The following is a 12,787-nucleotide window of genomic DNA, read 5'->3' on the forward strand; positions in this document are numbered from 1 at the left end:
CCACACCGTCAAAGCTATCCCCTATACAGGTCTTCTGTATATTCTTGCCACCTTTTCTTGATCTCTTCTTCTTCTGTTAGGTCCTTGCCATCTTTGTTTTTGATCATACCCATTTTGGCCTGGAATTTACCTCCAATGTTTCTAATTTTCTGGAAGAGGTCTCTTGTCCTTCCTATTCTATTGTCTTCTTCCACTTCCGCGCATTGCTTGTTTAAAAATAATTCCTTATCTCTTCTGGCTAACCTCTGGAATTTTGCATTTAATTGGGCATATCTCCCCCTATCACTGTTGCCTTTTGCTTTCCTTCTTTCTTGGGCTACTTCTAGTGTCTCAGCAGACAGCCATTTTGCCTTCTTGGTTTTCTCTTTCTTTGGGATGTATTTTGTTGCCGCCTCCTGAACAATGCTGCCAACTTCTGTGCATAGTTCTTCCGGGACCCTATCTACTAAGTCCAGTCCCTTAAATCTATTCTTCACCTCCACTGCATATTCCTTAGGAATATTAGTGAGCTCATATCTAGCTGATCTGTGGGTCTTCCCTAATCTCTTTAGTCTGATCCTAAATTGTGCAAGAAGAAGTCCGTGATCTGAACTACAGTCAGCTCCAGGTCTTGTTTTTACTGACTGTACAGATGTCCGCCACCTTTGGCTGCAAAGGATGTAGTCAATCTGATTTCGGTGTTGTCCATCTGGTGAAGTCCATGTATAAAGCCGTCTCTTGGGTTGTTGGAAGAGAGTGTTTGTTATGCAGAGTGAATTGTCTTGGCAAAATTCTATCAGCCTATGTCCTGCTTCATTTTGTTCTCCCAGGCCATACTTACCTGTAATTCCAGGTGTCATTTGACTGCCCACCTTAGCATTCCAGTCTCCTGTGATGAAAATAACATCTCTTTTAGGTGTGTTGTCCAGTAGGTGCTGCAGATCCTCATAGAACTGCTCTACTTCAGCTTCTTCAGCATTTGTGGTTGGGGCGTATATTTGGATCACTGTGATGTTAGATGGCTTGCCCTGAATTCGAATTGAGATCATTCTTTTGTTTTTTGGATTGTATCGAAGCACTGCTTTAGCCACTTTACTCTTAATTATGAAGGCTACTCCATTTCTTCTGTGGTCCTCTTGTCCACAGTAGTAGATCTGGTGGTCATTTGATTTGAAGTGGCCCATTCCAGTCCATTTCAGTTCACTGACGCCCAAAATGTCTATCTTTAATCTTGACATCTCACCAATAACCACATCCAATTTGCCCTGGCTCATAGATCTTACATTCCAGGTTCCAATGGTGTGTTGATCCTTAGAACATCGGATTCGCCGTTCACCACCAGCACCGTCGGCCGCTAGCCGTCCTTTCGGCTTTGAGCTAGCTGCGTCATCACGTCTGGGGCTAGTTGTACTCATCCTCTGTTCCTCCCCAGTAGCATTTTGACCATCTTCCGACCTGGGGGTCTCATCTTCCGATGGTATACCGACATATCTCTGGTTGTACTGATCCATTTAGTTTTCACGGCAAGAATACTGGGGTGGGTTGCCATTACCTTCCCCAGGGATCGCATTTAGTCTGACCTCTCTGTCATGACCTTCCCGTCTTGGGTGGCCCTTCACGGTTTAGCTCATGGCATCATTGAGGTGCTCAAGCTCCAGCACCATGACAAGGTAACGATCCTTTGCTGAAGAAATCATTTATTAGGTGGCTATAAAGGTAGAAAAAAGATTTGGTATTGATGTTCATCTTCCTTTGTAGAATAGACGCTGATTAACTTTCAAGCTCTTCCAGAATATTTATTTGGGGCATTGTTTTTGTAATAGTACTCTGTCATCGTACTGATTTTTTAAAAAATTATCATTTGTTTAAAGATAACTTGCAGCTGTTCATGTATGCTAATCCTAGTGATAGTCAGCCACATGTCTGAGGGATTTCTTCAGTGCATTCAGTGTAGATCTGCATAATTTTATATTTTATATACTTTAAGCAGCACAAAGATATTAATGGAATTATGACAATTGAAATTTTTGGTTAGGAATTAGATTTCAAGGAGGTTTGACCATCATTGGAAAGGCTGCCAATAGTCTTTTCTCAGGTGGCTGATTTCTTCTCAGTATACTTTAAAGGGAAGTTAATAGGCATGAACCATGATTCTACAGTGGTTGTCTGTAAGAGTTTATAGAAACCCTTTTGTGAAACGGAAGAACTTCCTTACAGATCTCAAGTGAGATAAAATAGTTGGTTTGCCTTTTATTGGTGTAAGGAAACATACTTGATTTATGCAAGAATGCAGATAAAATAAATATTGTACAGCTCCTTAAAAAGGAATGTATATTTTAACTACACTTTGGATCTCAAAAGCTGTGGAAAAACCATGTTGTTACACTGCTCATCATAAAGGGATAAATGTAGCTGAAAAGTTCTGTGTAAGTTATAATAATTGTGAATAATTTCACAGTTTGATTTGCTGAACTTCTATAGATTTCAATATGGAAAATAGGCAAAATAAGCAAACAGCTGAAATGGAATAGGGGGAACGGGCAGTCAACTCAAGTTGCTGACCACTTGCATGCATATTCTCACCAGATTAAATGGTGCAAAAGGCTTGACATTTTTAACCTTTATTAAAATCTTCACACAATGTCTTCTATACATTTCTTTCTAGGTGAAAATGAAATTCTTGAAACTTTATACAGTATTGCCAGCAAGAATAAAATCTGGAGATCTTATATTGGCATGGGTTATTACAACTGCTCAGTCCCTCAGGCCATTGTGAGGAATTTGTTGGAGAACGCTGGATGGTAATATACCATTTTTATCATTACACACACACACACACACACACACAGACACTGCGTTGTCCATGTCAACATGTTGGAGAACATTTGAATACCCACAGTTCTACTTTATAGTGATTCAGAAGATGTTCATGAGACAAAAAACAACCATAAAAATATATAAAAATATTTTTATATTTGCCATTTTCCTAGCTATAAAATTTGAGCATAAATGTAAAATCAGAAGTTATATAAGCAATCCTTTTAATGCATTCATTCCTTTATATAAAATTAGCCAAACCGCATTGTGTAAGAATCTTGCTGCTACCTCCCAGAGTACTATTGTGTATATGGTCTGTTTCTGCAGTGCCAACAACACATCAATACTTTTCCTAAATGTATGTATGTATGTATGTATGTATGTTTGTACTTCTTCCTGTGGTTACAGCAGTCTAGTGTGAGGGCTACACATCTCTACTAAGACTGCAAATGAAGCTTAGGGTACATGACTTGTTTCCCAGACCAGAAGGGTGATCTGCCCAAGCCCTCCCTCTGCTTTGCCTGGGAAGAAAGCCTGTGTTGATACGTTCTTTAATTCTCTCCAGTCCAAAAAAGCAACCCTGATAGATACTGAGGAAATTCACCCCACCTCTTGGCTCCCTTCCTCCCTCCCTCCTTCTTGAAGGCAAGGTGCCATTCCCCTACCCTGCCTGGTGGATTCAAGGGATGGTTTTGCCTCTCTAGCACACTTTTTTTCTTGCCACAAAACAAATGCAGCCAGGACACTTGGTGGGGGGGGGTTTGTTGGGCACACTGGAGTGTCAGTCTTTGCGTGTTCCAATTAGTCAGCTGGCAGAAGCTGTGGCAGTACTGAGATTCTTTTGAGGAAATGCAAATATGACCCTGAGGGTTTGGTATATAAAAATATTGGCAGTGTGAAAGTTCCTATACACTGTTAAGTAACAAAGGTGCCTCTTTGTCCAGACTTCATTATACATATCAGACAAAGGTGCAACTCTTTCACACAATCCTACACCCTTTTGTTTTTGCCAAGCATAATATGGAGGGGGAAAATAATGCAGCTGTCTGCCAGTCAGAGATTTTTATCAGCTTTAGGTTATTGATTCATTTATTTCATTTGTACAGATCTGCCTATAAAGGTCATGGTTCTAAGGAAATAAGCACGCTTGTTTTTAGATGATATACAGAAGAGTTACATCAGACATCACAATTGTAGGAACATTCTGTTCTGCCTTGTTTGCTTAATCCAGTAATAATTTCTCAACATGGCATTACCCTAAATATTAGGATCTGTAAAGCAGTTCTAATTGTTTCCATTATGGTTGGCCCTGAGGTGAGACGCCATGATAACTTTCAAAACAGGTTCATTCGGTTTTTGTTTTTGAAGGTGTTTATTAGTACAAAATGGATTATATGCTCATAATAAGAAAGAAAAATTTACAGTACTTGGCATCCTGAATCACGACATCCACGAATAGGCCACTAGCCTCGTTGCTAGCTTGAATGCATACGAGATAAAGATTCTGAACTATTTCTTAAAAGGTCCTCCCATTTTAAGGCAGTGCTCCCATTTTAAATCTTTACCTGTACCTGTACCTGGAGGTCCAATTAATGCAAGTAATGGTCATTCTGGAGGATGTTCTGTTTTGGTTGCTGATCAGTGAAATTCACAATGTTCTGTATGTATGTATGAAGCTGAGCAGTGTAAAATTGACTTAGGAAAGGATAATATTTAGAAGGAAGATGACAGAAAATTAAGGGCTGTAGGTTCACTTACCCAATGGACTAATCTGCACATGCCAGGTCTATAAAATGCTCTGACCCTCTCCCTCTCTCCTCTCTTCTTCTCTCCTCTCCTCTCCTCTTTATTTTAGCAACATAGATTATTGACACGTGTACCCTATTTTTTGTAGTTTCACAGTGAGAACTAGGTGTTAAAATAAAAAAGCAGAATACATTGTACAGTGTACTTCATTCAGTCTAACAGTGGTCAGCCATTGGCTGTTCATGGGTTTTTTTTTCCTGAATGAGAATAGGTTTCCTCTTATAATATTGACCACATTATAACAGTTGTGTTGTTAAAAAGTGCAAGGTTAAATATGTTCTTTAAGTTATTGGGAGCTGTTCTTTTCATTTATATACAATGCAAAGAACAGGAAAAGTTAATCCCAAAAACATAAATAGCTTGGCTCAGTAACCTACAGACGGCTGTTAGCAGTGTAACATTGTGGGACTGTATTAGACCGTGCACCCTGGTTGTGCCTGGGTTTCTGAATAACTTCAGACTATCTGTCTATGGCAGTGTTGCCCTAGAAACTGAGCTAATTAAGTAAGTGATGTGACATGAACATAAATGAATGGGCAGAGAATTGAAAGTATGTTTGGCTTCTTGAGGGACTGGAGTATCAGTCTAGACTTAACCCTAGAAACCCACTTTACCTTTAGTCATTACTGCTTGCACAATATTTATTTTTCATGTACTATATTTAATTTACTTACACTACACAATTTTTTATCCATTTTGCAATAAATAACAGTAGTCTGTGCAGTAATATTTCATGTGAAAATTATGTTTAGAAGCAGTACAACATATTTAAACTGAGGTATCATTGGGAGGGTTAACTTTTACTCTCAGATGTTGAAAAGTTGATTTAAGTCTATCTTAACTAGGGCAGTGCAAAAATCCAGGTTCAAAGGGAAAAAAGTGATTTGATTCATTTGCAGGCATGAATATATTGCCTTAAAGCAGCAGGCTCCATTCCTGGCCCTTCACAACTGATGTGCAATCTCATGTTGTTTAACGTGTTCCCAACAGATCCAGTGCTACGTGCACACTCACACAAACTTGGAGTCCCAACCTTACCCCTATGCAATCTATAGCTTTGTAATTTGGGATCCAAAAGAACCCAAAAGATATGTAAGGACGCCCTGTATGTATCTTTCTGAAACAAAAATACCCATAGATGGCTGATAAGCTAATTTTGAAAATGGTAGGATTTTCCAAAGCAGTTTGATGTATGAGCCAATAGTCTGCCATTCCAGGCAAGAGACTTAAAAATTCCCATTGAGCATATCAAATCTGCTACATTCCATTCTTAAGCAACATCTTTAAACCATGAATAAAGTAGTGATATCTGTCAGGGTATATCATTCATTTATTATTAAGCGAGCTGGTCTGCCAGGTGTTTTTAGCCAATGTTTAAATTAATCTACCAAAAATCATGTGGGACTTGAAGGGGAAGAAAGAACATACTGTACATATGTGGTTTCCTGCCTGGAGGTCCCCCCAATATATGGTTCTTACTTTCTACAAATGCCTAAGTGAATAATATTTTAAGCCTAGTTAAGTGCAAGTGAATTTCTGAGTATTGTCTTTGATAGTGCTCAATTATGCCTTAAGAAACTTATCCAACGCATTGGGTTGGATGGAAACAATTTTAGAGGTGGTGTGAATTTCGCAGTCAATGAGGGAGGGGGGATCTTGAACTACTTTATCAAAACCATACATTTGCATTGGGAATACCACTCTTAGATTATCAAACGCTCATAAAACAGTTCCCTTTGGATGCTAGCCCAGCATTTGGTCTGCCATCAGAATTGCCTGGCAGCAGAATTACTTAACTGTGTTTTATACACAGTGCTTCCCTATACTGCTTTCAATATTTTATTTAATATGTTTTAGCATTAAAACTTTGATGAAAATAAAGATTCTGAAGTAGTACTCCAATAGCACCCAAACCCAACTGTCTAACACCTTCTATGTTTTGTGTGTATATGTGTGTTAAAGCAAAATAAAAATAAAAATATCTGAATAAATAAATCAGGTTCCCTTACCCCTGTCCTAATATTGTAGTAAGGGCTAGTAAATTAATTAACAGTAATTTAAGCTAAAATGCATTTTAATATGCAAATTTAATATTTTTAATTGTATGTATCTTTCTTCCTCAAGGCCATGTCCCTCAATTTATCCTCACAATAACAATCCCATGTTGTTGGGCTAATAGAGAATACCTGACCTAAAGTCACCCAGTGAGCTGACATGACTGAGAGTACATATGAATTTGGGTTTCCCCAGTCAAAGCTCTGTGTGCGTGTGTGTGTGTGTGTGTGTGCGTGTGTGTGTGTGCTCCCATACATGCCTTAGAGTCACCGTTGACTCTTGGCACCTGCCTGGACAAGTCCCTGCAGTTTTCTCGGCAAGATTTCAGACATAATTTGCCCTTGCCTCCTTCCTATGTCTAAGAGAGAATGACTGGCCCAAGGTCACCTGGCTGGCTTTGTGCCTAAGGACTAGAATTCACGGTCTCCTGGTTTCTAGTCTGGTGCTTTAACCACTGCACCAAACTGGCTCTCTCAAAGCCTAGTGTTGTGTTTTTCAACCTTGGCAACTTCCCAAAGTCTGGTCTTCAACTCCCAGCCAGGAAGCCCATGGCTGAGAATTCTGAAGTTGAAGTCCACACATCTGAAGTTCCCAAGGCTGGAGAACAGTGACATAGCACCTTGACCAGTACACCTCACTGGCTGAACTGCAATTTTGTATTTTTATTCTTCCATAAAAAACAAACAACCCCCCCCCCAAAAAAAACTTATTACCGAAAATAGATTGACAGGGTCTACACTGAGAAACATTTTGTTTGTTGCAGATGTGCTCATTAACCATTAAAAAAAAAGATTCTAATTTTGCAAATTATTGTATAGCTTCCCGGTGAGACTATAAACTATAGTATAGCTTCATAGTTTGGCATTATATTTATACCACATTGATGGAATATTATTATAGCAACTATTTATGTCTTTCAGTATGACAGGATTTTTTTTTAACAAGACAATATCAAGCAGAAAAAAATAAAATGGGTCAAATAATTCAAAAGTAGTCTCCCTATATTGGAAATAGATCAAACCAATGTTAATGTTAAAAGATTGCATTTAGATTCAGAGAATATCATCTGTTCAGCAACATAATTGTATTCTTGGAATTATTAAGCTCATGTGTATTTTCTGTGGTACATCTTCGAATTTTTTTTTAAATCTATCTATCTATCTATCTATCTATCTATCTATCTATCTATCTATCTATCTATCTATCTATCAAATTTATATGGCTGGCCATCTCACAAGAAGCGCCTCTGGGCAGCGTACAACAAAGATATAAAACAATAAGTGTGTTAAAAAACAATCATTATTAAAAAGTTTAAAAAGCATAATGCACACAAGCACACAATTTAGATTTGCAGGGGAGCAAGATCTCACCAGTCCCCTGATGGCAAAGCCAGGTCTTGAGGGACTTCCGGAAAATAAGTAGGGATGGAACTGACCTCACTTTGTGGGGCGGGGGCTGGGGGAGAATGTTTGTATGTGTGTGTGTGTGTGTGTGTGTGTGTATGTGTGTGTGTGTGTGTGTGTGTGTATATATATATATATATATATATAAGTTTTGTCAAATGATATTAAATATTTGTCCATCCCTTTGACAGTGGCTATGGTAATATTAGACATATGGTTCTGCAGTATGCTTTGAACTGGTAAACACTTAATGGGGGAAATGTGTTACTTTTAATAGGGTTACTCAGTATACTCCTTATCAGCCAGAAGTATCTCAAGGCAGGCTGGAGAGTCTGTTAAACTACCAGACCATGGTGTGTGACATCACAGGGCTCGATGTGTCCAATGCCTCACTGCTGGATGAAGGAACTGCCGCAGCAGAAGCTATGCAGTTGTGTCACAGGTAACCACCTCAGATCAAAGGGATGCTTTTTGTGGGTATAATGTTCCTCAGGACTTTAGTGCTGTGGGCAAGGTTGTCCGCAAGGTGTGGTCAAAAAAGTCAAGATGCACGTAAAAATAGGTGAAGCTTTGCGCACACCATCACGGCCACCATCTTGATTTTTTTATCATAATTTGCAGACACCCTTGGAACACTTAATTACGTTGAAGAGACTGAAAACAGTCCATTGGCCTACAGTCTACATGGCAGTATCAGGAAGAAACAGAAAAGGAACCAAAAAGGAAGATATACGTAATGTTTCGAGAGCAGACATTGATCAGTTTGGGGAAAGCCATGTTTGTGGGCAAATAATGTATGAGGGTAGTATTTTTCTTATGTTAGCTCCATTCCCAAGATCTGTTGTTCAGAGATATAGGAACAGGATATGCTGTTTGGTTATCACAGTTCATCACCCCTCTTAGAGCCAGGAATTTATTTAATCCACCTTTAATAAGAAAATCGGGACTTATTTCATAATCGTTTCCCTTTGTGGAATTTGGTAATTTGTGGGCTTGAGTTTCCTTTGCCAAAGTTCTTGGAAATATAAATCTGAATTATAAAGCAGGAGATGTCAAAGCCAATTAGAAGCAAGAATGTTTTTGTCTGTGTAATACAAGCAGTGGAAACTTACCAGTTTACAGTTAATTTTTTATGACCGATATTTGAAGTAATTTTATTGTTTTCTCCTTCCAACAGGCATAATAAGCGAAATAAGTTTTATGTCGACATCCGATGCCATCCTCAGACGATAGCTGTGGTGCAAACTAGAGCAAAGTAATGTTTAATTCAGATGTTTTAATAAAAAATTAAATAGACAAAATGCTTCAAGTTCTTTTATAAGAGGGTCTGCCTTAATATGATTTACTAAATATGAAACATGCCTATTGCTCACTTGAAACAATTTCTGTTAAAAGGCAATCAAGCAGACCTTTAACTGTGTATTGAATATTCTTGGTTGAATTTCTTTTTCTTTTTAAAATCATGTTTACTACTGGGAAATGACTTGCTTTATTTTGGCATGTCATTCTCTCTTTCCAGATACACTGGCCTAAGTGTGGAGTTGAAGTTGCCTCATGAGATGGATTTCAGCAGTAAAGATGTCAGTGGTGTCTTGTTCCAGTACCCAGACACTGAAGGAAAGGTAGAAGACTTCACTGGCTTGGTTGATGAAGCTCATCAGAACGGGGTAAATGAAGCAATAATAATATTTCCAACCTCCATGTATATGTTTGGCAGTGTAACTGTAGGTGTAGATGCCTGCTTTCCCAGTCTAGTAAATTATTGGATTATAGCATTTCTGTACCCTCACAAAACTCCCAACTCCATTTGAACACAATGGAGACAGCTTATCTGTACAGGTACTCCTTGCTTACCAACTGCCTCATGCAGCAACCATTTGAAGTTACAACGGTGCTGAAAAAATAACTTTGTGACCAAGGCATGCATTTACGACCTTCAGTGTCCCTCAGTCACATGATCGCCATTACAGTCAGTACATGTTGTCCTGTGCCTGACTTGTTTTTTTTTCTTTTCCCCCCCCTCGCAATGTGGAGGGATTGGAGAAGAACGGATTACAAGAGAGTAAGCAGGCACACAATGGGGAATACACTAGCTGTTTGCCTAGCACACTCGGTGGTGAGAGCCGTGAGCTAGGCAAACAGCGGGTGCTAGCCCATTCCTTTCGATGTGTATTCCCCATTGTGTGCCTGCTTACTCTCTTGTAACCCCTTCCTCTCCAATGAATGTAAATACAAACATTAATTCCATTCTTGCTAATTATCCCAGCACAGGGATAAGCATTCCAAAGGGCAGGGGAGTGGGGAAAAAGGAAAGCTGAAATAAACTCTTAAGCACAGTCACAGTCACATGATTTCCCACTTAGTGACTGCTTCACTTAATGGCCAAGTTGCCAGTCCCACTTGTGGTCATTAAATGAGGACTACCTGTATGTAGAATCCTCTGTATGTGTAAATATGCCGTTTCTGTTCTAATAAATGAACATTTCTTGTATGTAGCCCTCTGCTGTCTTCCACTATAAAGCAACCCCTGAATGTTCTATATCAGTGTTTCTCAGTCTTGGGAACTTTAAGATGTGTGGACTTCAACTCCCAGAATTCTCCAGCCAGTTCTATATAATCATTACACTGGATTATATATGATCTCTTGTGTTTCCCCATGCATTCACTGAACATAAAATCAGTGTTTTCTGTTATTGTTGCTGGTGATGTGTTTGTCTGAGGGATGCTCTTAGGCAGCCCAGGGAACAGCTCTCACTGTTACCCAGGTCGCCTTTTGGGAAGAGGTCTAACTTTGGCACTGGCTTCTCTTGTATCAGAGTCTTGTCTGCTGTGCTACTGATCTCCTTGCCCTCTGCATCTTGAGGCCTCCAGGGGAGTTTGGAGTCGATGTTGCTGTAGGCAGTTCCCAGCGGTTTGGGGTGCCTCTTGGGTATGGAGGACCACATGCTGCCTTTTTTGCGGTCAAAGAGAATCTGGTGCGAATGATGCCTGGAAGGATGGTGGGAGTTACAAGGTAGGTTCACTTTCTGCTGAAAATTTGAATCTGTGTCTTTCTAAGTCACTGTTTCTCAACCTTGGCAGCTTGAAGAAGTGTGGACTTCAACTCCCAGAATTCCCTAGGCAGCCTTGCTGTACAGGCATCTATTCATCTCATGTATTCTTCTTATGCATTTTCCTTTTCATGAAGTGTTTTGAGCATCTCTCTTGTTAACAGGTATCAACTTTCTAAGAGAATTTGAGTGTTTTGTTTATATATTCATTAATATATTGTTCCTAATTCCCCACTATCCAAAAAGCATGTGTTTTAAACTTTATACTTCTGCCTAATCTTAGATCATAATTAATTTTATATAACTAAACCTTACTACTGAAATACATGCTTACATCAAATCAAGTTTACCTTCGTACACACACACATACACACTCACAAATTTATATACATACATACATGCATACACGGTATATATAATGATGTAAAGTCTCTCTGTAGTCTGAAAGTTAATCTCTCCTGAACTAAAAATGGAGGAGGTGCCATTAATAAAGTAACACTGCTATATGTCAAGTACAAAGGATTCGAAAACCTACAATAAAATAGGCTCCGGGGTCTCTTTGGTTTGAGGTAAAAATAAAAACACCATATGTTTTTCAATAATTAAGGCCGGTACAAGAGAACACTTGCAGAGAAAAATTGTGTGCAGGAGCCCAGCATTTTCCAGTTCTTCCCTTCTAATTAAGGGGTTCCTTTGCACACAGGAAGGCTTCTGTGTCTTCTCAAAGATTCCTCATTTAGTTCTCTGCTCGTGTCTTTTCCCACACACAGATAGTTCACTTCTTTCCAACTTGTGGGTGATGGAACATGACAGTTGTAGGGGGCTTCACTCTCCATTCTGGGCTTGTTAGTTTCCCAAGTGTTGGCCAACGTGTGAAGGCTGGCCTAGATGAACCTATGGCCTGATCCAGCAGGGCTCTTGTGTTCTTAATGGGAGCTCTATATCCATAGTATTGTGTGTGCAGAACTCTAGGTGAGGTGAGGAGGTAAGGATCATAGATAGAATGCTCATTGTCCTTTCCTAAAGAATATATAATAGATCCTCAGTCCCCAACATGTTGCCTGGGCAACAGTGTGCCTGCTGACAGGTTCCTTGGTCCACCCTGCATTCTGGCCTTCCTAACTTTAACTTTCTTTAAGATTCCTTTAATTAAAAACCTGAATGAGAAACTAGGTTGATAGAAAGCAAAGCACCAGCTTCAAACATAATCTAGATTTCCAACAATGCCTTTGGACCCCATCTAAATCCTTAAAGGGTTAATACAGTGGACTCTAGCCCTATGTTTTGTTAGCCTTTGGGTATATATTTTGTGATTGGCCATACACAGCATGGCAGCTGTTGTTTGTCTATGGCATGCTCTCAAAAATGTGTAAAAAAGAAATAGGGCCACAAGATCTGGGATGCAGGAATTCTGAACACCATTAGATGGCAGCCTCAAGTTATGCTTTTCAGTATTCCTTTGCTGCCATATAGTGGCTATTCAAAACTTTGTATCCCAGATCTGGTACTTCTACTCAAAAAGTTAGGAATCCTTAGTTTAAATTAAGGATTGCATTCTCCATGCTCACATAGCTGAGTAGACTCTTTGAGATGCCTTGTTTCACAAAACATCCAGTTTGTCCAACTGTAGTATTGCATGTGGTTTAACTTCAGGTGATAGCAAAGGCAAAATGACTT

The 12,787-nt window shown here is 39.3% G+C and overlaps 1 protein-coding gene across 1 annotated transcript in view; it reads left to right on the plus strand.

The window, feature by feature from the left end:
• Window positions 1-12,787, plus strand: part of GLDC (glycine decarboxylase) — a 44,201-nt gene that overhangs the window by 14,348 nt on the left and 17,066 nt on the right. Inside the window, exons 3-7 of the mRNA XM_063295065.1 lie at window positions 2,645-2,780; window positions 8,338-8,502; window positions 9,238-9,315; window positions 9,580-9,727; window positions 10,877-11,073. Of these exons, the coding sequence (XP_063151135.1) occupies window positions 2,645-2,780; window positions 8,338-8,502; window positions 9,238-9,315; window positions 9,580-9,727; window positions 10,877-11,073 (724 nt within the window). The remainder of the gene's footprint in view (window positions 1-2,644; window positions 2,781-8,337; window positions 8,503-9,237; window positions 9,316-9,579; window positions 9,728-10,876; window positions 11,074-12,787) is intronic.

Source organism: Candoia aspera, chromosome 2 (genome assembly GCF_035149785.1).
Source record: "Candoia aspera isolate rCanAsp1 chromosome 2, rCanAsp1.hap2, whole genome shotgun sequence".
Lineage (NCBI taxonomy): Eukaryota > Metazoa > Chordata > Lepidosauria > Squamata > Boidae > Candoia > Candoia aspera.